Source organism: Pelmatolapia mariae, linkage group LG3_W (assembly GCF_036321145.2).
Source record: "Pelmatolapia mariae isolate MD_Pm_ZW linkage group LG3_W, Pm_UMD_F_2, whole genome shotgun sequence".
In the NCBI taxonomy this organism is placed as follows: domain Eukaryota; kingdom Metazoa; phylum Chordata; class Actinopteri; order Cichliformes; family Cichlidae; genus Pelmatolapia; species Pelmatolapia mariae.
Genome location: NC_086229.1, coordinates 85,091,781 through 85,117,035, shown reverse-complemented (window position 1 = coordinate 85,117,035; position 25,255 = coordinate 85,091,781). Strand labels below are relative to the sequence as shown.

The 25,255-nt window shown below is 40.9% G+C and overlaps 1 protein-coding gene across 1 annotated transcript in view; it reads left to right on the top strand.

Annotated features, from left to right (window-relative positions):
* Window positions 1-25,255, top strand: part of pcxb (pyruvate carboxylase b) — a 293,413-nt gene that overhangs the window by 130,321 nt on the left and 137,837 nt on the right. The window contains exon 12 of the mRNA XM_063470144.1: window positions 15,060-15,242. Coding sequence (XP_063326214.1) covers window positions 15,060-15,242 — 183 coding nt within the window. The remainder of the gene's footprint in view (window positions 1-15,059; window positions 15,243-25,255) is intronic.

Sequence of the window (25,255 nt, the reverse complement as noted above, 5' to 3'; positions counted from 1 at the left end):
GAGGTTATGCTGGGAGTCACTTTGTTTGGATTTTTGCTTGGTGTTGGACAAAATGTGGACATTTATGGGTAAAAATTTAAGGAGCTGTGTGTGCGTGATTTTTATTTTTTATTTTTTCTCCTCACGATGGTGGTGAGGAATCATGGAACAGTTACTACTGTATGTAATTAGGTGATTAAGGGCAATTTTTTAATAGAGGAATATATGAAAGAGGGAGGGAAGAAATTGTGGAGAGGAGATTAAGAAGGAAGAGGGTTCAAGCAAGGAAGATGGCAGTTGAAGTGAAGTGCTGGGCCACGGGTGTGTGAGGTGGAGCGAAGATGGGAATTACACAGGAGTAGAAAGGAAACTAGAAAGCGAAAATTTCAGAAGAAATTTTAAGTGTGCCTATGCCGCTGGTAAACAGTGTAGTTTGCCATTCATACAGCTACAGAGAGCAAAACTCAGCAGAGCAGCCATTCTCCACCATGAACTATGGTAAAAACAAACACCGCTCGCGCCTCACAGATGACAGCTTACAATTTTGGGTAAAGATGAAGTGACTTTGTACAGCCCCGATTTGCAGACGCTGTGCACATAGTTTCATGAGCAGAAGTCCCATTGTACCACGGCAGACCCGACAATGTTTGCATGAACACGCTTTGAAGCATTACGTTATGGACCACTTTTCACACATAGTTGGTGTACCCACACAGCCGGCTGTAGCTTTTCAACTCACAGCCTGACACACACCCAAAAAACAGCCGAGAGAGCACAGACTACGCCAGAGAGGCGTGATTGCAGATGCCGCTCAGGTGGGTCCACCTCCCCTGCAGCGGCACTGCAGACCACGCCCCGCCACACACATCAATCACGTAAAATAAATATTTATGCACTTTTGCATTCACTTTTTGTTTTTTGTTATTTTTACACAGTGTTCTGAATGATTAACAATGGTCTACAGCCAATCTTGTGTATTATTATACAAACTTTGGTTGTAAGATGCCCTACCTGGCCCCCTGGCAAAAGCTTTGCTAGATCCGCCCCTGCACAGTTACCAGCTGTCAGCTAAATAAAAAAGGAGCTTGGTGTTTATTTCTCTCAGAAACAGTTCATAACTTCCCTTCAACTCATTCATGTCACCTAAAAAAAAGGTAAACCTGTTTCTCCATCACCAGTTCAGCTCTGATGATTCGGTAAGGTCATCTCCTGGTTTCCACCAAACTACACCTAAACTCGGTTTATATCTGACCCAAATAGAGTGCAGTTCATAACTTCTTACCTGAAATTCAGTTCACCTCACGCTCTGACCGGCAGCCGCCTGCTTCTCCTGCCTTCGGTTTCCCTGATCCACGATCTACCACCGGTTGATCGGCGGTCGCCTCGCCGCCTCGTTCCCTGCATGCTCTGTCTGACACACACCGGTGCATAGCTGCCCTCGGTTGTAGCTCCGCGTCAGCGACCACCAAACAACTCAGTTCTTTTTTCCACATCGACCAGCATCTGGACAATCCACCGCCTTTCACTGTTTGTACCGTTACTAAAAAAAACCCCTCATCGGCTCATAAAAACGAAAAATAAGTCCAGCTATGACCCTGAGTCAAAAAGACAGCCAGTTAGCTAGCTAGCTGTCTAGCTCTTTGCAGGCACCGAAACCATCAGAGCTAATATGGGATGTCTTGGTAACACGAGCACATATTTGAAGTTTACATCTGGCCAATCCACCACCTTTCACTGTTTATACCGTTACTAAAATGAATAAATAAATAAATCATTTATTTATTTAAAATAAGTCCAGCTGTGACCACGAGACTTTACGAAGGACCGGGTGTGAAACCAGAGTAAGCCGCTCTCACTGTCATCCAGGCCGGCTGTAGCTTGTTAGCAAAGCCGCGCTAGCCACACTAGCCAGCTAGCCTCAAGCAGAAACGACATCGTCAGAACATTGTCGCTAATATGGGATGTTTTGACAAAATGAGCAGATATTTGAAGTTTACACACCTATATTCTCGCCTGAAAATATCTTAAAAGTTTATTTTGTGACCTAGAAACAGTATTAAGAGGAAAATAAAAACTAAGTGATGGCCGCCATTGTTTGACTCGGCAGAGGCGTGCTATGAATTGTGGGCTATTGAGTTTTCCACCAAGCATTACCGTAACTATTGAATGATTTGCGCAACCTTAAAAATTCCAATGGCTCCTGAAAGCAGCGACGCTGTGCGCACCGTTGATATTGTCATCATTACGGTAATCCAAATAAGGGTAGACAGGCCGTACTACTCCCGGCATACCACTAGAGAGAGCCAACACACCACAAATGAAGTTTGAAATTTGTATCAGTGGGACCAAAAGATGGAGCCAACACACCACAAATGAAGTCTGTTTCTATGGCGCCAAAAGAAGAATCTTTCTAAATTTGCACTAAAATATTAATATTTAAAAAACTATAAAAGTCATAAACACCAAAAGTGTATACCATACTAGTCCAGCTCCAGCCGCACAAAATGATCTAACATATGTAACCCTATTGGCAAAACTGTTTGGCAGAGAAGCGCGGGAAAATTTTCACTAAAATATTAATATTTAAAAAACTATAATAGTCATAAACACCAAAAGTCATAGCACACCATTCCTGATCCAGCCGCACAAAATGAGGTAACATATATGAAGCTTGTCTCAAAACTGCGAGGCGAGATTCGCTGCAAAATTTCAGGCGGAAACTGAAGAATAATAATAATAATAATAAATCCGACGAATAGTAATATGTGTGCCTCTTGGCATAGGCACACATAATAAAAGGAAAAGGAGGAAAGGGGTGAAAATGAGAGGGAGGATGATGAGAATATGAAGAGAGGGGAAAATTAATGTGTTCTGAGGAGTAGAGGCAAGGCAGAATGGGTGATAATTGACAGAAAATTCAGAGCTAAAAAGGGAGAAAATGAAAAGGAGGAAAAACCGGGAAGAAGCAGTCTTCTATTGCTTATTAGGGTCATTACACCTCCGTCTGGAACACACACACTGAGAGGATTGAAAGGAGAAAGCAGTTCAGTTGAGTATCAAAAAATGGGCTTTTGATAAATGGCAACAAGAAGCTGAAAGCAGGGCATGTGTGCTCTGCAGTATGCACGCACACTTACTGTCAAATTAGTTAGTACTTGGCTATAAATATGTTTTTATTATGAAGGACACAAACATATCTTTGGACTTGGCCTAAAAATGTATCGATGCTGCTGTGAAGTGGTAAATAGAGGTAAACAGAAGGCAGGAGGAAAAATAAACACTGAAAGTCAGAGCAGGGAAGAAAGGAAGAAAAGATTTTAAATGAAGTAAAAGAGGATAAATAAAGCCAGTGATACCCCAGGGAGACATACAGGGAGGAAAGTGAGGTAGATAATGGTTTTGTGAGATGGTATAAAATAGAACCTCTATTGTACAGGACAGGAAATGAGGGTGAAATTGAAAGTATAGAAGTAAAAGTGAAATGGAGTATCAGAGTAGATGTACTTTGAATTCATGCACTTGTACAGCAGCTGTGGATTACAGCCACAGATAATGAAAAATATGCACAAAAAGATTTTCCTTTGACAATGTGACTGGATTATTTGCAGTAGAAGGATCCCCGTGCATGTAAGAGATGACCAGTGCAGGTTTTTTCTTTTCCAAAATTCAAAATAATTTCAGTAAAAGAAAATGAGTTTACAAAAGGCACCTTTCATGCATCACTGAAACTCTCCAGTTAACTTTCTGTTAATGAAATGAGAATTTTCATGTCTCCCTGGTTTCAAACTTTGCTAATAACTTGTGAAAGATTGTAGAAAATGCAGAGTAACTTTTAATTGAAGCAAGGAGAAATTGCTTTGCTGTCATTACAGTAGTCATGATTCAGCTGAGTCAAATTTATGTAACCAGTGCAGCCATTAATTCTGTGAAAAGGTCTCGGTAGCGATTTAAAATAAACCTTTAGTGTTCATCCCTTTGTTATAGTGAAGTGTGAGAGGTCCCGCTTATTACCAACGATAGGCATTAAGTTCTCCAGTCAGTGTTGGTGGCGTTCGGTATTAAAGCAGACCGGCATAAAGCACCTGTAGCTAAAGGCCAGTAGTATCACATGGATGTACTACATACACATAGAACACAATTAATTTAATTTGTAGCAGTTTTTTTTTTGCCAAATTTGTTACCTGTCTAATACCTCTGAGATAACCCAAACATAATGGCATTATGTTTGGGTTATTGGTTTCAGGTAGGTCCAGTTTTGTGTGTGTGTGTGTGTGTGTGTGTGTGTGTGTGTGTGTGTGTGAGATACATTGATTTCACTTGGACCTGAGCATGAACAGTCTGTTTTGGTCTGCAGAAAATACTTTTCTGGCAATTATTCAACACAGTCTGAGGAACAGAAAGAGATTGTCAGCATACTTTGCATGTGGTTGGGCTTAAATTCTGCCAAAGTCTTAACAACATGTATCACATGTCTTGATTGTATGTGATTGGTGAATCTTTTTGAGTTTCTGTAAATAATATATAGACGGCAGGATTTTTAGACTACACTTGGGTGCATAGTTGCTTTAGTATTTTCATTTGTTATTTGAGAACAAAACTCTGGATAGAGCAAATAAGGATTTGGCTGTGTGTGCTGCCTTACGTGTTTTTGCTGTTCCACGTCTTAGATGTATTCCAGTATTGAAGGCAAACGCCAAGGTTTTCTTTTCACATATGTTCATAAATAATCGAGGTAGTAATGCGTTGCTTTCAGAGCTTGTGCATGTTCTCAGTGAATGTGTGACCATCAAAAATGCGCAGGAGAGAGATGACGTCCTTCTGAGGCAACAGTCTGTTACTCATTTCCATGACTGGCCCTGTTTTATCTGCTTTCTGTGCCACATACAAAGATGTCACCTTGTTATGCTCAACTGGAACAGCATATATACTGTGTGATTTCCTTTTTTCACACTTTGATTCAAGGTTCTTCTGTCATTAGGTCTTTGTATTATTAAATACTATAACCATTATGGTGTCAGTGAAGACTGAGCTTATGGCATCTGCCCACTTTCAAAAGTTAACATTTTCCTTGGACTTTCTTCAATTTAGGCTAAAATGAAATAAAAGGTCAATATTTTAATTGAAAACTGTGGTAAACATACTGGCTCGGGGGGGCTTGTGACAGCATACCAAGTGCACATTTTAATTTGGCACGTTGCAGTTACATGATGCAGAAGCTGTGACAGCGAGACACCCAGTTATGAAGGACATCAGTAATTAAATTCAGGAGATGGCCAGATTTTTCCAGGGCTGCGCATAAACTGTCACCAAATTCCTTGGGAGTCAACCCACTTACGCATTTAGCAAAAAGAAGAGAAAAGTAGGAAGATGCTTTTGAGACATCGAGTCTTTAAAACTGGTGACAAAGTTGTGAAGTTTGTTTCTGTGTCAAGTGATTGAAAGCTGGATTTATTTCCCCCCTTTTAAGTTGGTGTTCATTTCTGACCTCCCCACAAACTTTGTATAGAGAATTAATTAAAAAGGGGCTTTTTATGGGTTGTGAAGGACCCCCCAGCCTCATCTGGTAATACTTGGACACATGATGCAATTCTTAAAACATGTTTGGCTTTTGTTTTGTTTCTTTGAAGTATTGAAATAGGTGTTGGCGAATGACCTTGTTTTTACTTCACTTCCCCCTGTCTCACTTCTTTCTGTCTTCATTCATCCATGCAGCTTGACTTCAAACATTAACATGGGACATACATTTTCATCTCTCCCCAACTCCATGTGTTATTCTGTCTCGTTCCCTTTATTGCTCTCTTTACCTCTGTCTCTCTGCCTCTCCATCTGCTCCTCTCCAACTCTAATTGGTGCGATATCAGTTGGAGCTCAGATATTGCCTTCACTTTTGGTCTGTTTCTGGCAGGCAGTGTTGTCTCAATGTTTCCCCTCCATAGATCAGATTCAGGTGCATTCGTACTGTCTTATAAGTCTACATGTAAGCCTAGGCTGCCAAAATGCAAAAGAATTTAACTAGGGTAGCAGCAGGACTGAGTTTGACAAAGTCGGCGAGGTGGTGAAAGGTTTGAGGTGAAGGGGCTGTGAGTGAGCCTCGGTTGAGGAGTCTGTAAAGTGGGAATCGAGAGTAGAGTGGATAAAAGGAAAAATGGACTTAATGGTAAATGGTTTGGAGAGCGTTTTGAAGAGGTTTCATTGTTATTACAAAAGAAAGCTAACTGTGAAATCTGGAATAGGGTCCACTTAGGGAGCCTGAGAAATTGAACCATTGCTGTGTTAAAATCCCTAAATGAGTTGAAAGTAACAAGGATCTTGTTCAGTTGTTGTTTGAAACTAAGGCCCATAATCAAAGTCATTTCATGTCTGTTTCTGCACTTTACATTCCCCTGCTGCAATGTACTACAACATCTTTAAAAACACAGTATTGTCAACAGCGGGAAGCTGACCAACCTATTAGTTTATATTACTTTAAATTTTAAAGGTACAGTCTGCTGATTTTGTAGTTTTACTAGAAAGATAGAATGTTGCACTTTTAATGAGTGTGTAAGTATGTCTTCCAACAATTGATGCATTGTTATAAACTCAAAATTAAGCAATTAAAACTGCACAGGTCCAAACACCGATTTTTGGAAGCCACCATTTGCCCCACCATCTTTACTTCGGGGGCAGAGGTTCGGCCAGTTGTGTTTATATATGTGGCCACATCCATAGTACTACTGCTGTGGAGGCAAATGTGAACTTGTGAGCTACGATTGATCAAACCTGTGACTTTTTTTCCTTTACCAAAGAAGTGAAAACACATTAAATCATATTCTGCTTTGGCACTTTTGTAATTAAAATTGTTATTGCTGAAATAAAAGAGCTGTGCAACAAATGTTTGATGAATTTGCTCTTTTTGGATAGTAAAGTGTCTTTTTGTTGTTGTTGTTGCTTGAGAGAGATTTCTCCAGTGTTTGAGTTCAGTGGTGTAAAGCTTGTCCACATGATAAATTGCAAAGCTCTGACACTGAAACTCTGTGATCTCCCAACAGTTGGATAAAACCATTTCAGTAAAACCACTGATGTGTTATAATATGTGTAGACGTCTTAAATCAATGTTTAAATGTGCTCTGTGGACTCATTTTTTTGTGCTCTTCACTTATTACTGTTTTAAGGTGGTATATCGACTTGCTCAAGTGAAACAGTGCAAATTCACTTTTCAGCTCATTTGTTTGTGCCAACCACACTGTAGTTTTTAAGACTCAGTTCTCTAAAATCTTTACATAAGCTATTGTTGCATGTTTTTAAGCCTGTGCAGTCCAGATTCATGTGCCTGTGCCTATTTCATATAATTTAAGAGAAATATACTATTGATCTATGCTTCAGAGTGAGTGGAGGATAATTTGAGAGATGCACTTTGAGCATTTAGAAAAGAAGGTGGAGATCACATTAAAGGAGACGTTCTTTCAGAGTTTGCAGTAACGACTGAACAAATTGTGGAGTAAAAGGTGGGAAGATGGTGAAAAGTGGCATTGTTTGATTGTGGAAATATTATTATAAGGAAGATGGTTTTAAGCAGAAAGCCCAAATTTTAGCTTGTGTGCACATGTGCATTTACTGATTAACAGGAATCCCAAGGAAAACAGGAGGATAAAGCTGGATTATTGCATAAGGAACAAGATGGCAGCCCACACAAGTGTACAAGACAACAGAGAACCAAATCAGAGTGTGTGTGTGTGTGTGTGTGTGTGTCTCAGTGAAATCATTTAAGCACTTGAATTATTCGTATGTCCTGTGTGCATGAAAGAAAACGAGTTAAGATGGAGATAAAATGACCTGGTGAAAGAGTGAGAGAAGAGTTTTTTTCCCTGTTGTACAGCTCCCTGAGCTGAAAGAAGCTGACACCTTCGCTTCAATTATTTATGTGCTACTTGGCCTTCCATTCAAATCTGCCTGTATAGTCTCTCATGCTTTTTCTTTTTCTGGCTACAAAATCTTTAGAGATGCTGTTTTTGTTCGAGTCCATGCTGAGCGAGTGGATGGTCTCTGTGGCATTTTGCTTTGGCACCATTCTGCTGATATCTAAATGCTCGAAGCCAACGTCAATGCAGTGATCACATACTGTGTATTCATATATTGACAAAGGCACAGCGTGAAAGTTCACAAGCCCTCATTAACAGATAGCAGACAAAAGTAAATATAGACATGCCACTACACTGGTTTAATTTGGGGGGGGGGACGCCAGAGTGGAAATGTTTTATTTCTGAAAGTGTCCTGGAAATTTTTTTTTTTTTCTCCTCCTTCTCCCATTTTTATTTTCCCGTTTAAACAACTTTTCTGAGTGGTTCCAATATCCACGGAGTCGTGTGGCTTCCAGTCCAACTACATATCCCATGTATATATATTTGTTCAGTAAAGTGTAACGGTAAGCATCTGTCTTCCTGCTCATTTGATTAGTCTCCTGACACAGGCAGCGTAGAGTTGTTTACAGTTTAAAAATTCTATTTCAAAACAATATTGGTATCAGATTTCTCTGCATGAATGTGTTTTTATAGCCGTATTTCTTATTGCTGTCCAGCGTATATTAAAGCCTGTAGCAAAGATTTATGTATTTAAACATAAATCTTTTATTAAATACATTAGTGTTTCTTTGTGTGGGTCCAGTTAAGTGAAACTGTGCAGGGAGTCTTCAGTGTTGCAGGAGGCTGCAGCTGTATAGCAAGATTTTTATGACAAATGTGGTATAACGCTGTGAGGTTGCATGTCTGAACTAGAGAAAATAAACACAGGCAAAGTGTGTAGGTTTGCATGTGAAGCAAAAATGTTTTTATCGTACTTCCACTTTGTCATCAAATCCAGATTGGATATCAGTCTGTTGGGGATTTGATCTACTTTGGTACAAATGAAATTGACAGTATCCAAAAAGGGATTGGTGTTGCAGGTGGTGACCACAGACCGTTGCTCTCCTTTTCCCTCCTGGTGGAGTTTCCTCTATTTTTTCTTTTTGCTAGTGTCTTCTACTGGCAGCATGGGACAATACCTGCAGACTATTTAGGTTAAACAGGTAATCCAGGATGGCACATCCGTATGCGGTGTTGCAAGGAGTTGTGATGTGTCTCAAGAGTGTGGTAGAGATGCTGTGAGATGGGCTCTTACGTGATGAGAGAGAACGAGACGACGCTGTAGAAGTGCAACAACTTGGCAGGATGGCCAGTATCTGCTCCTCTGTGTGAGGAGGAACAGAGGGTCCCAGCATGTTTCTGACCACACTATGAGAATTGGACATGAGGTGGCGTGAGGGCCCAGCATCCTGTTGTGGGATCTCAGCTCATAGCCCAGCACTGTGAAGCTCGGTCTGAATTTGCCAGAAAACGCCAAAACTGGCAGGCTCACTACAGGTGTCTCGTTCTCTTTGGAGATCAGAGCAGATTCACACTGAGCACGTGTGATAGATGTGAAGGAGTCTGAAGAAGCAGAGTGTGGCTAAAGTCGTGCTATCATCCAGCATGACTGGTTTTGACAGAGGGTTAGAGAGAGCCTGGGGAAGCATATACTTGGAGGATCAAGGACGGTAGCCTGAGTGCTGTTACGTACCAGGATGAAATCGGAGCTTATGCCGGTTCAAGGGCTTTGGCTTGTGGTGTGCTGAAATGTGGTCAGCGTGTATAGGCAGCTCCTGGATGATTGCACTGATGTCACTGACTGGCTCTCATGTTCCCCCAAAGGGAACCCAGTTATTAGCCTATACAACGTATGTATCAGTGCACATTAAATATCACTGCAGACTGTCAGAGAGCTCTCTGATGCTCTGATCCAGGTCTGGGAGGAGAGATCCCAGGACACCATCGACAGTCTCACCAGGAGCGTGCTCAGACGTTGAGTGCATACATACTGAGCCATATTATGACACAACCTATTTCAGTGTGTGGTGTTAATTTTTAAGTTTGACTTTTGGTTTGATTTTTGAATCCAACCCTCAAAGGGTTGATGGTTTTCACTGACTGCTGTTGCATCATGTTGCTCTCAATGACTTACATAAGATTTTGATGAACAAGTGTATGATTTAAGTGTTCCCTCAGTTTTGTTTTTTTTTTAAGCAGTATAAAATGCACATAAAGGAAGATGAAGGTTGTTTGAAGTCTTCTTAGACTCATGTCTTCTCTTTTTCTATTCCAGTAATATTTAAAAATGGGTTTTAACTTCTGTTTGGACTGGTACACATTGTTGGTACTCGGTAGCTACAGATATAAATCTTTTCTTGTGCCACATTTCTTATGAATCACTTACATTGTCACTTCATGTTATGAGTCTCACTTTGCAGAAAATTACTCTTTCTACTCTTGATCATATTGATATACCGTAGCAGCAAAAACAGTAGATTGTAACATGCATGTGGAGTATGTGCAGCCCTAGTTATCCGAGCTGCATCACCTCTGTGTTTGCGAACTACAGAGTCTAATAGCTGTAGTTTGAAAATACATTTTTTTTTATTCCATGCACACAAGATTTCAGCTACTTAACAGTTCAATGGTTTTGGCCCTTAATTCATCAAAATGTTTGTGGGTGAGCAGTCTGCAGCACTCTTGCATTGCAGCCATGGTATTGTAATATGTGTTGAAAGTGTTTTGGGATTGTCTTGCTGAATAAGCAAAAGCCTCCTTGAAGAAAACATTTGCTCCATATGCTCCGTATCTTGCACAGTGCACCGGGCTTGGAGCTGTTACGGGCTGCTCCTACATATAGCTGTCAAATCATCAGATCCTGCATTTAGATGTAATCCAGTGCAATTTCAGTGGTGGTGCCCTCCTGTGCCTCCTCCTTGGAGATGTCCGTGGTCATCCTGGGATCGGGTCCATCAGCACATGTTGATCCAAATGTGAGACTATCAGAGGCTGTTGGGTGGCCCTAATAGTTTCAGAAACTTTGAGGTTATTGCAAGCCAACAACAAAGCCAGGATGTCAGGAACAGAATTGGCTTCGAGCTAATTACTGATCCGTCTCCCTCCTTTTCATCTTTTCAACCTCTGTATAAAAGAGTTAGCCAAGTGCCGTTCTCATTATGCAGTGGGGTGTTGCTGAAAAAGGCCCAGATGCCCAGTGAACCTCTGTGAAGACTATAGCCTGAATAAATCAAAAAGCAGCATCAGTTTGAGCATAAGCAATGCTAAGCGCTTTACTTGCCTCTGGGAGATCTAGCTTTTTGATATTAAATAACAGCGTGCAAGGAAAACCTGGACAGTTATCAGACAGCCAGTCACTTGAACATAGCACTCAGTGCAAACAACTGCATTTGTCTTGTGTGTGTATGCTTGGCCCGCAGCTTTATGGGATGACAGAACAATTTTAAAATATAGCCAGTCCACAATAAGGAAAGATTTAATGAGTAGTGGAAAAGTAAACAGATTGTAGATTTTCCCAGGGGTGTTTGCACAGATGAGAGCTGGCAACGGCCTCAAGATGACTGTGGAAACAAACTGCCCTAGAGCCCCATTGGCAATACCGATAAGCCACAGTTGGCAGAGTACAACCCATCAACAGAACTGTGGGATGTTTTTCTTTTTTCTCTTTGTGAGCAGCAGAAAAATAAACCTAAGATATATTTGGGTTCACTTTATTTCTGACATTCATGGTCATTTTAATTTGCAGAAAACATCACTGTTCCTGCTTTTTGTGCTTGAGTAAACTATTTCATTTTTCACTCACTTTTTGTTAGTCGTCATTTTTTGTTTTTGGTTTGTTTGTATTTAAACAATGCAAACAACAACACTGTAGAGATTGGAGTTTCAAATTCAAGAATGCTCAAAGGCAATTTTAAGTATTTTAAACCCATTCCACGTTATAATTTATCAGGCGCTATTGAGAAGACTTTATCAACTTTTTACACAAGCATGGCTGAAACTCGGTCTAATATGTGCAGAGTAGCTTGTAAATTGCAAAATACAAGTCTAAACATTTGAGATCTACTTGAGCAACACTTGAAGTGCTGATGACCAGCCCTATATCAAAGGGGAGATCCTTGAAACAGGATATTGCTCTCTGCAGGCAGTCTCTCTCCACTTGGTCTCCAGTTGAGTTGAAACAAATCCAAACTCCTCCTTGGTGGAGGATATCTCAATGAATAAGTCATTCTTTGAAATATTAAATTCATATTGAAAAATGCATCAATACTCATGGTATTTATTTAGTATTCAGCTTGATGATCAGATATATTGATGTCTAAATTGCAGTTTCACATCTTTTACTTCCCTGCTGCGGCACTTAACTTGGCTTAAATGTTGCATCTACATGTGTTCATTTGGGCTGATTGCGCTTTTTTTCAGTTTTGACACAGATACCGTGGGTTCTTGTCAGTCTTTCTAAGACGGCATCCAGTTTATAGTGAACCTGCCTACAACCACAATTTCCATCATCGCCAACTTGTCCTTTTTTTTTCCTTTTTTTTAAAACTGTTAAATCCATCAAGTGCAAAAATACTTGCACTAAAATGTGCAGTCCTAGTTATTCTAGCTGCATCACCTCTTGTGCTAACTCTCATAACGCTTTGTTAGCACTCCTCTTAGCAAATTCTGCAGCGATTAAATGGTTAACTTTGTTCTACCACAAGTCACTGGTAAAGAAATGGTGTACAGATGTGTTGAGACACCCCTCATTACTTTATATTTTGCTTCCAAGAAGCCTTAGATTTTTTTAAAATTTTTTTGTAAGTGGTCCTGACCAACAGTGCTCAAATTTTCCAAAGGCCTTTCAAAGTTTTTCTTTGGATATTAGTTGCTTTTTCATTCATTTTCAGGAATTTTTAGTTTTCTGTTTGTCCACGTAACACTGGCACCTTGTTCATGGGATGAACAGGGCTTGTGTTTATGCATACTACAATTTAATAAAGAGCCAATGTGAAATTCTGTCCTGGGATACACATGATTTGTTCCCATTTCTTTAGTCAAATCTGTAAAAATTGCTATAGACAATAGTTTTTTATGCATAAAATAGTATTTTTGCACCAACAGGGTGATTCCCAAAGAACCATTTGCCTAAAAAATGGCACATTTGAACAGACAAACCAGATAAATAGAAGACAAAGTAAGAAGTGCCAGGCCTAAAACAAACTATCTATAGCAGATGAAGAGTATCTAAAAGTCACATCCTTAAGAAATGGACACGCCACAGACCTGACACAGGATCTGAGAGCTGCATCAGGCCCGTTAGTTTATCCTTCTGCTGTTCAGTGAAGCCTCAGAAATTGTCTCGGTGGAAGTGTGGCTGTGGAGAAGACTTAAAAGTAGTGGCAACAGGTCTTATGGAGCGAGGAATCCAAATTTGAAAGATTTGGTTGAAATCATCATCGGCATGTATGGAGTAGGGTCAGGAGGGAGGTACATCAGTGAGGGTCTACGGCCATCTTTAAGACATAGTGGGGGCTCTGACATAGATCTTGTCAAAACTGATAGAATTATGAACACAGAAAAGTACAGTCAGATGTTCCACCATGCAATATCGTCTAGAAAGGTTAAATGCAGAGAGGAATTTCCCCACGGGCATCAATAAAGTATACATATTACATTATTATTATTATTATTTAAATGCCATCAGTCATGGATCGACCACCGCAGAGCCCGGACCTCAACATTAGTCTCTCGACAGAGATCAGAAGAAAAGGGAGCAATAACCTAAGAAGAGTTCTGAATGTCCTTTAAGAAGCCTGGAGAACTTTGACTAAAGAAAGCTGCCTAAGAGAGTTCAGGCCATATTGAAGAATAAAGATGGTCATACTAAATACTGACTTTCAAGCTTTTCATTATGTTCTGTATTTATGTGTTTGCACATTAAATTGCTGCTCCGATTTTCCACTTCCCATGAAAAACATAGAGATGAGGGGTGGCTTGATTTTTAAACATCACTGTCACCATTTTTTTTTAATGTGGCAGGGAGTTGTTTCAGAGGAGAGAGGTCATACTAGATGAAATGGAGAGTTGTGGCGCAAATGATTAATGAAAAAAATATTGTTATGAATGTTGACAGCTCTGCACATCTACTTAATCTGTTAATATTAGCAGCAGATCACCAGTGTGGCAAAACATTGTTATAATTATAATTTCGACTCCGCTTTCTCCTCCAGCCCTCGAGGGGCTCCATATGTTGTAGTGTTGGACACTCCTCATTCTCCTCTTCACTTCTCTTCGCCTTCCTCTCTGCTCTCTTGCCAAGTGGTTTGGAACAGTTCAGCCTTTCTCACTCATCTCATGCTCGTTTTCTCCACTCTCATCTCGTTATTTTCCTCTTCTTGTATATCTGGCCTCCATTATTTTCAGTGTATGTTACGTTATGCTGAGGTCTTAGGCACCTGGTAGATGTGTCTGTTTAAACGACAGCCCTGTCAGAAGGAGCAGAATATTTTAGCTTTTGGTCTTTTAAAGTTAACTTTTATATTTTAAATGAGGGCGTGATGAGAGACATGTGACTAAGCTTGAAAGGCTTGATTTGAATCTAACACACTGTTACATTTCAGTGCACTGAGACACCAGGATACTTTTTCTGCCTGGCTCCTTGCTATGCTGTTTTTCAGTGTCTGAATAGATGTGCCTGCGCTGGTCATTGATCCCAGCTCAAACAGTGATTGCAGGGACATGTACCAGTATTGTCTGCTTCCAAAGTAGTAAAAATACAACCAGTAAATAGCAGTTTCAATAGCAGAAATAACACAAATGTTAGTACTTCCTGTAAAATATATCTAAGAGGAATAGCTGGGGGGGAAATGCATTCAGTAGCATTACTAGACCTTGAAGGGTAATACAATAATATCCCTAATGAGAACACTAAATCTTGTATTGGCAAATTATCCAAGTGTAATATCTTGCCAACTGCAGAAAAATCCAATGCAATGAAATCCACAAAAATACTGTGCATATATTGTTTTTCACATTTGTTTATTGTTAATGAACAAATCAGAAATTGCAGAAATTGAGAATTTGTCCTCATTGTACAGAAAATGTATTATATATTGATAACAGACTATCAATGACCTTTTTGCTATATTAAAATGTCTCTTTTGTGCAATGACAGACATTTTCCTTCAAAAATATTAACCTGTGCCGTGCTCTTCCTGCCAGGTCTTCCGAAGCGGCGAGGGCATGGGCATCCGTCTGGACAGCGCCTCAGCCTTCCAGGGTGCCGTCATTTCCCCACACTATGACTCATTACTAGTAAAAGTCATCGCCAGCGGAAAGGACCTGAACACAGCAGCCTCCAAGATGAGCCGAGCTCTGGCTGAGTTCAGAGTGAGAGGGGTTAAGGTAGGACATTCGGCCAAGCGCACTCCAAAGGGTTCCAGTTTTGTGCATGTTTTTCCTGGTTTAATTTGCTTTTCTAGCTGTTGTTTGGCCAGTTGAGCTGATGAGGAAACTCGGGAATTAATGAACATTTTGGCATGCGGATTGATTCTTTCACAGCTCGGATATAAATTGAATTCTATTCTGTGTATTGGTGGCTGGCATGGTGAGAGCCCGTCTAAAACTACTCAGGGTAGTTTAGATTAATGGTGTGATGCATTTAAAGCTGAAAGAGAGCGAGTGTGTACTCAGTTGCTGCAGAGTGCCACAGCTAAGAAGTGGTGCACTAGCAGTCTTGGACACTTAGCCTGTGTGACCTTTCTGGCTGATTACATGGTTTATGTTGCTCTTTATTTCTTGGCTTTCAGACTGAAAACACACTCTGCCTGTGTCAGAAGGTGCCAGTTGTTGTTGGCTTATAGCAGTTTTGTCACAAAACTTGCACTTGTTAAGGTAGTGCTATCCACCTTCCATAACACTGCAGCCCATACACAGAAACACAAGTACATTACTGCTGCTGGTGAGGGAGAAACACACGCCTGGGAGTTTATTTCCCACTTGCAGCACAAAGAGAAAGATGTAAAATACACCAGTGGGACAGACTTTTCACAAATGAGTGATATACTCGACAGCAGGGATGTCCCTGGCAGCTAATTTGCTGTTTTGTTTTTGTTTTTTTAAAACTAAGGGAAAAAATGAGACACTCTTAAAAACATAAAGTGAGCTCACATAAAATGAGAAAAAGTTCAACACTGGCCAAAGAAATATTTTGTATTTTAGGAGCTGTATGAAAATGTTAAACATTTTCCTCTTTATCTCCAAAAGTTGAATCTGTTCATCTGGACGTAGCGTTTTGTGGGAGAAACGTTTTGTCACTCATCCAAGTGACTTCTTCAGTCTCAGCTGACTGCAGGTTTCCCCAAACCTTATAAACAGTACATTTGCATAATGACTGAAACCAGCCCACTGAAGGAACAATGGGCTGTGAGGTCATTTCCTTAATCATAATTATGCAAATTCCCATGGCCATTGATCAACAACCACTGACCAAAACCCACTGATCAAAGACACTGATCAATGGCCATGAGTACCATTCACAGAGAGTTGGGGAATGGCTGCAATCACAGCATTGTAAGATGGCGAAAGATGTACCCTTAGGCCCCCTCCTCGATTCAGAGATGGTCTTTCCCTTTTCACGTAAATGGCCTCCTTGACTCCGCGCTCAAACCAGCGTTCCTCCCTGTCCAGGATGTGTACATCCTCATCGTTGAAAGAGTGTCCACTGGCCTGTAGGTGTAAATAGACTGCAGAGTCCTGGCCTGATGAGGTTGCTCTTCTGTGTTGTGCCATCCGCTTCGCTAGAGGTTGTTTGGTTTCCCCGATGTATAAATCCTGGCAATCCTCCTGGCACTTAACAGCGCACACTATGTTACTCTGTTTGTGTCGGGGGACCCGATCCTTGGGGTGGACCAGTTTTTGGCGCAGCGTGTTTTGGGGTTTAAAAGCCACCGAGACCCAGTGTTTAGAAAAAATGCGTCTCAACTGTTCCGATACTCCTGACACATACGGGATCACTACAGGTTTTCGCTTGGGCAGCGGTTGTCCTTCTCTCCTGGATCGGCTGGAGCTTTCTGTAGGTGCCTTCCCAGCTTTGACAAAAGTCCAGCTGGGATAACCACATTTACTCAGGGCCTTCTTGATGTGCTGTTCTTCTGCCTCCCTGGCCGCTGTGTCAGTGGGGATGGTGTTCGCTCTGTGTTGTAGCGTCCTGATGACGCCCAGTTTGTGCTCCAGTGGATGATGAGAGTCAAACCTTAGATACTGATCTGTATGTGTAGGTTTACGGTACACGTCAGCCTTTAGATGTCCCCCATTACTGATGGAAATCTCACAGTCTAAGAAGGCTAACCTGCCACTTTTCATATCCTCCCTGGTGAATTTGATGTGTCGGTCCACCGAGTTGATGTGATCTGTGAAATGTGGTAAGTCCTGAGATTTGATTTTCACCCAGGTGTCATCCACATATCTGAACCAATGGCTTGGTGGTGTTCCAGGGTAGGATAGCAACGCCCTCTTTTCCACTTCTTCCATGTACAAATTGGCCACGATGGGTGAAACTGGGGAGCCCATGCCACACCCATGTTTCTGCCTGTAGAACTGACCCTTGTATGTGAAGTAGGTGGAATGAAGACACAGTTCCAAAAGCAAACACACTTGGTCGATGCTGAGAGTGGTCCTGTTGCTGAGGTTGGTGTCATCCTGTAATCTCTTACGGACTACCTCCAACGCTTCCGTGACTGGGATGCAAGTGAAGAGAGATGTAACGTCGTACGAGACCATGGTTTCATCTGCCTCCATAATGACATCTCTCACCTTCTCAACAAAATCCAGGGAGTTCTGGATGTGGTGTTCAGAGCTGCCCACCAGCGGGTTGAGGATCGAAGCCAGAAACTTGGAGATGTTATAGGTGACCGAGTTGATCATGCAGACAATTGGTCTTAAAGGTGCACCCTGCTTATGTATTTTCGGTAAACCATACAGACTTGGTGTAGACTCCCCTGGGTACAGCCTGTGGTATGAGGTCCGGTCGATAGCCTTGTCTTGTTCTAACTGCTTCAGGCAGTCTATCACCCTCTTCCTGTAGCCACTTCCTGGGTCTCGTTTCAGGGGCTCATAAGTATTTTCATCACTGAGTAGTGACGAAATCTTCTCATGATAGTCTTTCTGGTTAAGCAATACAGGGCACCTACCCTTGTCTGCCGGAAGGATGATGATGTTGTTGTCATCACTAAGTGATGTGAGTGCCTTCCTCTCCTCCATGGTGATGTTGGATGCTGGGGGCTTTGCGTTGCTGAGACAGGCCGAAACTTTCGTCCGTAGTTGCTCTGCTTCCACTTCTGCAATATTGTTATTACGAATTGCTGTTTCTGTGGCTGTGATCAGCTCCACTAGCGGGATTTGTCTCGGTGTGACAGCAAAATTCAACCCTTTAGCAAGGATGTTTTTCTCTGTTTGGGTGAGCTGTCTGTCAGACAAATTCTTCACCCACTTGTCCACATCCTCCATGTCGCATCCTTGTCTCTTCTGGCCGCTGAGGACACTCTCCGTATTTTGTGGTGGTTTCCGACGTACAACAAGTAAGTCAAACTTCCTTTGTTGCCTGGTCTTAGACTTCTTGTGCTGTGCTAGACGAGCCTTCTCAGTGAAGTTAAACACCTTTTTAAGAGTATTCTCATCTAAAAGCATTGTCAGTCTCTGTCAGATCCGCTCCTCTTGAGATTTTAGCATGTCGATGGTAAAATTTGTTTGCCTCACCTGTTCATTAAGCAACTGATGCTGTGCCTTCTGGAGGATTTTTGTTGCCCGGAAGCCTTTAACTGAAGAGCTCATTTGCAGACTTTTAGGAGTAATCCTGTTTTGTCGGCATCTGAGGCTGAATCTCAGGTGGTTCCTGTAGTCCGCCATCTTACGTGCTGTTTGCTCAAACTGACGTACAAGCTTTAGGCAGTCCTTGCCAAAGTGGGTTAAAACGTCTTGATGCATTCTCAATCATCCAGGAAAGTAAATCTCCAAAAGTTGAATCTGTTCATCTGGACGTAGCGTTTTGTGGGAGAAACGTTTCGTCACTCATCCAAGTGACTTCTTCAGTCTCAGCTGACTGCAGGTTTGGGGCTGGTTTCAGTCATTATGCAAATGTACTGTTTATAAGGTTTGGGGAAACCTGCAGTCAGCTGAGACTGAAGAAGTCACTTGGATGAGTGACGAAACGTTTCTCCCACAAAACGCTACGTCCAGATGAACAGATTCAACTTTTGGAGATTTACTTTCCTGGATGATTGAGAATGCATCAAGACATTTTCCTCTTTAATTAAATCATATTTTAAATGTCGCCTTTTCATTGTGTAGGAAAAAGCTGCAAACAAGTGTAGGGTGTTTGGCTAACCTTAGCTACCAGCAGTAGCCTTACTGGTGTAGAATATGGTTGCACATCAGTTTGGTTGTTCAGTTATATTCCGGTTTATTCTGACGAAGCTGACATGAAGCGCAGTTTTACTTCTCCCCCACTAATTTGAAACATCCCACAGACAGTTTGTCAGTGTTGCGGTTACCAGTGCACCATAGTAACATCTTTGAACTGGTAGCTGCTCTTGTTACATTTAATAAGATTAATGCTTTTACCAAAACTCTTATTTTTGACCGACTAGCGAGGGCAGCCGTCTAGTTGACTAGCTGCCGACGTCTCTACTCGAGAGTAACTGGTGTCCATAAGTGGATGTATATCAGCTGAAGAGTTAAACAGTAATGAGTAAAACACGGCTCTTTAGTTTTTCTTCTTGAGCTCCACTCTGCACAATGCCCTACTGATACAAAGGATGTAAACTTGTACTTTAATCTCCATTAATGTGATCAGTCAGGGCAGAGGTGCGTGCCTAAACTTGTGTGTTTGCGTGTGCACCTAACACATCTGTTTTTATTAAACCACGGTGAAACAGATGAAATGTATTTTTAATCTAATTATGACAACTTGCATTTTATTCATTAATAAGAAAACAAGTTAAAATCCCCTCAATCCATGTGACTGTGATCACTTTAACTGCTGAGAAGACCATCAAAATATTCCTGTTAAACTTTGTACAATGTTACATTGATAAATGGAAAACTCTGTATTTTTATGTATTTATGTGCCAGCATAATAACATTTAGCATTTTATAAATACTAAAAATGGCTAACATGTTATAAAACCAATTAATCGTTGAATTAGACAAGCACAAGATTTTTATTAATTTTTTTGTAATTTGGCTTTCCTGTTGCTGTCATCGTTCACACATTTCACAGCACATTTAAATGTGCAATTTTCTCTCCTCAATTAAAAATTAACAAGATGAGTCTAATCCAACATATACATGCAGCTCAAAATATGTGCCTTTTTCTTCACTGAGAGGTAAATTGTGTTTTTGACCTTTAATCGGGCAACAATGTATAACAATATATCAGAGAGCCAAGTCTCTGATGTTTTTGTTGTAAGATTAGGTCGGGGCAATTGATGCAGAGATTCACTGAAGTGAACAACTTGATTTGAAATTTAAGCAAATCTTCTGAAACATCTTTCAAACCTTTATGGTATTGGTAAGTAGACAGAAAGTCAGCTTCATGAATAGTTCAGTATCAAAATATCTGATCTTAAGCTGTGGGTAAGAGAAAAGATGCTTTCCAGTTTATATAAGTTAACATAAACAGAAAATGTCATTAATGATTTCAAAGGAGAAAATGAGCAAAAAAGGTTGCAATGTTTCATTACATCCATAAATCCTCTCTGTGGTCTCTTTCCACTGTACAATGAACATGGCTAAATGCAACAAAAGGTTGAAAATAGGTGACAATTATTTTAGGATAACAAAGTCTACAAATTTACATTTTATGAAATTTAAATTGGTTCAAGCAAAATAATAAACAATTGTTTGTAAATAACCTGGTTGGAAGACAAAGTGCAGCCTTGCTTTTGTGTAACAGTTAGAAAAGCAGTTGCATCAGCCGTGGAAGATGTAGATGAAGCTGTTGGAGCAGCTGGGTAATGGAAAGATTGCAGAAGTTGTTTGGATACACAGAGATGAGGTGGAGAGAAAGATGCTATTTATTTCTGTCATCTTATCCTTGAGCCTTCTCTCTTTCTAAGGTTGAATTCATGCGATGGCTGAAATGCAGAATGTTTCGGAGAGGGTTTCAGACATGCATGCGGCCAATCAGTGGATTTGCTCATGCTGAGGTCTTCAGTATTTCATACTTTTAATCATACTTGATAAAAATCATACTTTTTTTTGTGTGTGTGTGTGTGTGTAAAAGGGATTAATGGAGGGAAATGTGCAATGCTTAGGAATAGTGTATCTGAGCATGTATATCACACATACTTTGAGGTTTGTCCATTTTGGGTTGTTATACTGAGTATTCAAGATTGAAGTGCTGATACCTGTGTGTGTTGCAAAAAAGGTGATCTGAATGTACAGGTTGGACCTAGAGCAGGGCGATATGACCAAAACTATTTATCACGATATACATTTGAAAATTTTTGATAACTATATAACTGACGATATAATTGACACTAGAAAAAACACTTTACAACTCCACAACTTTATTAGTGCAAAAAAGAAAATCAATGTATTTTCACTTAAACAAGCAGCTGTTTTTTATGTGCATTAAAGTCACTGACAGTTTAACCAAAAGGCATTTTCAGTGGAAATTGGCCGACATCTCCTCAGCATAACCATGTATAATATCCACAAAACTTAAAGAGGTTATACACACACAATACGGTAATATTATATTGAAGCACAGTACGTATCACTCCGCGAGGCTCCTGCCTACGATAGCCGTAATGCTCCAACAATCCATCAAGTGGTGCGGCTTCGTAGCTTAGCAAAGTCGTACTAAAACATATGACAGATTTTCGAGCGCCGTGTACCACATAAAATCGTTTCGAGGTCAGTAAACACAACCAGAATTCATACATAAGGCACACGGGGTTATAAGGGGCACTGTCGATTTTCAGAAAAATCAAAGGATTGATTTTAAGTGTGCCGTATTCTCCAAAAAACACGGTAATAACGACGGCCCGCTAGCACGCTCTACCAAAAATAGTGCTTTGTTGTGTATCTGACGGACGAAAGCTAAACCAGTGCCACACCACTGAAGTTGCAGCATTTTTACAAACCAATTCTGGTTCATCCGTTTCATTGAACGATCTGCTTTCGGCCTTTTCATTCTCTGCCGCCGCCATACTTTTTCCGGCAAAGGCACTGCGCATGCGCGCTTTACCCATATTCTATCACGATATTTCATTTTCTTATCCAACATTATACTGGTATTACCGTGAACGGTATGATATGGCCCAGCCCTAGTTGGACCCCTGGCACAGTGGTGCAGCCAAGTGTGTAAAGTCTTTGGATTGGAACGCTGAATCTGCTGTTAATGCTGGACTGTTTTTGTTATTCCATCTTTCTAGTGGTCCAGTGAAGCCAGAGCTGTGTGGAAATGCAGTTTTGTTTCTTATGCAGGAATGCCACACATAGATAATAACTTGTTCTTTTTTTTTCTTTCTTTTTTTTTAAGTAATTGTTTGAAAACGGTGCCCAAAACATGCACATAAAAATAAATTATTAACAAAAGCTTGGAGTAAATGAAAGTAACACTGAAGCTTGAAGCTTTAGCTTGTTATACTGAATGTTTAACCTACTTTAAATGGCGATACTTTTATAACTAACTTTGATATAAAACAGAAACAAGGTTATCAGAGTGCAAGGGCTTTTTCTTATGTTGGTAATGGCAAAGAGCCGACGAGGATGGTGTGCGCCACACATCAGCTACCCAGTGTGACCTTGCTCAGTGCCTTTTACATCTGAAGAGGAATAGCCTTCTTTCTGTTCTGTATCAGCATACTCCTGTAAAAGCTCTGAGCCTCATGGACACCGGCAGAGAATAGGACATTGAACATCACGTAACAAGGCCTGAAATTAAAATTGTTTGTGTAAAGAATGCTGGTGGCGGGCAGGAAACCATGACAACAGTTTTCGTAGAGGTTTTTTGAACTTGAGGAGAAATGGCAGCTTACTTTTGCTACCGTTCAGTTTAGGTTGGCTTACATGAGTGTTTATGTCCCAGAGTTGAAGAATTCAAGGACTCGTTCCTTTAATTATTTCACAGACAAAAACAAAGACTTGCTTTTTCTTCCATACATTGCTTTTACCTGCATTTAAGACACTGGTTGTCATTTCTCTGATTTGTGTTTTAGCTGCTGCAGGCTCAAATTGTTCTGATGTGCCATGTTATCAAGGACTCTTCAAATCTTTGCTGATTTCTAAATCACCTTCTGAAATGACCTCTGTTCTATCCATCCTTCATCCTCTTTTCTAGTTTCATACTGGTGGGTGAAATCTCCTACTGATACCTTGAATTTTTTTTTCTTTTAACATGAAACACACTCACACATGCAGAGCCCACATGCTGCAGCAGCACCCACCTGATACCACAAGCACTAATCTGTCTTCATTTTCACAGTAAAAAAAAAAACAGCAGCGCTTCAATTCCTGTGAATCTGGGTACTCCACTGTTGTGGTTACAGTAGGTCTCAGTGTAACCGCAGCTATGGCAGTCATAGTAGAGTCTCGGCATGTTAAGAGTACTTTGACCTTCAAAATAAAAGTTAAAACTAGAGAGCGCACTCAACAACAAAGTTTGAGCTGCTCAGTTGAAGCTCGGCTGCCTGCTGTGCTCCTCTGTTGTGTAGAATTATGTTTGACATTTCAGATGTGTTTACCTTCTGCTTCTCTATACAGTACGAGTCCACATGTGCGCATGTCTGTCAGCATCTCTGTGTATGTGCAATGATTGCAAGCACGGAGATCCCCAAAGAAGAATACGTGTGTTAGGCAGGGAAATGTCACGCATTCAGCGTCAAAAAGACAAGAGATAGGAAGGAAGGAAGAAAGAAAGATGGATGAAAGCAACAGGACATGAGGCAGGAGGTTGAGGGTGGATGGATAGGAGGAGCGTGGGGAGAAAACATTAAAAGGGCAATCAAGATGGAAAGAGTGCAACACACATTTAGCAGCACATCTTACTATAATGCACCAAATCTGTCAGTAAACCACAAGATCAGCCTTTGAGCAGCAGGAGAGCTTGGGTCTAAAGATGTAAAATGACCCATTTTTAGCATTTATGCACTTAAATCACTTGCACTTAATCAATGCATATGAAGTTGGATAGAAATTGGGTATTAGCATTGTGAAATTATCTCCACTTAGGGATGGGTATCGAAACCCGGTTCTTGTTGAGAACCGGTTCCCACTGTTTCAATACCTTGGAATTGTTTGCTATTTTTGCAAACGATTCCCTTATCACGTCACCATGTTGCAGAGCGTCATTTACCTGGCAGGAAACATGGCAGCTCAAACGCTCAAAAGTTTGGTTATACTTTACGAGAACGGATGACAACAGGGCAACTTGCAATACTTGCAAAGTAGATATTTCATTTAAGGGAGGAAACACTACGAATATGCAAAAGCATTTGCTCACAAAACACGCGATAATCTTAAATGAATGTCGTGTTTTTAATTCCGCTCCGGACTCGTGAATCTCAACCCAGCAGCAGCGGTAACGTTTGCACTTCCTCTCCCGTTAATGCGGCAGGTAAATAATCAACTAACAGTGCATATTATGTTAGCGCGATCTGCCTTGTTACAAAACCTGCCATTACTGTGCGCTGCATTTAGGTGACCATGATGAGAGAGACAGAGTCTGGCTGGCTCAGATGCTGGCAGTTCTCGCTGCAGTCTACCGTTAGCGTCTCCTTTCAGGCCAGGATAGATGAATGTCACCGAGCAGTGACTAAGTTTGTGGTCAAAGGCTTACACCCATTTGCCACAGCAGATGCCCCCGATTTTCGGTAAGTGAATGTGTTTAATTGTAGGCAGGGACATTACTGGATATTCTTGTGTAATTGCTACAGAATAATTAAAAACAAAGTTCTAAGCTAATCGACCTTAGTGTTCTCTTTTTTAAAAAGAATCGATAAGAGAATCGATAAAGAATCGAATCGTTAAACAGAATCGAAAATGGAATCGGAATCGTGAAAATCTTATCAATACCCATCCCTATCTCCACTATAGTTGAAAATTATAAAGTCTGGATATTATTCATACCAATTTCTCACTCTAAACCAGTGCTTCCCAGCCTTTTGGAGCCACAGCACATATTGCACATTAGAAAAATCACCCGGCACACCACCAAACAAAAATGTCACAAAAACCATGTTGATCATTTTTCCCTGCGCACCAGGTATAGCAGAATTGACTCTGTTCGTCCCCAGTATACCTTTTTTAGAGACATTCAGGCGCCGTGGGTAAGGGAGATGGTTGGTCGTAATTCTCCTTTGGGGGAGGATGAGCTGATCTGGGAGGTATAGAGCTACGTGATGTGCTGTGCA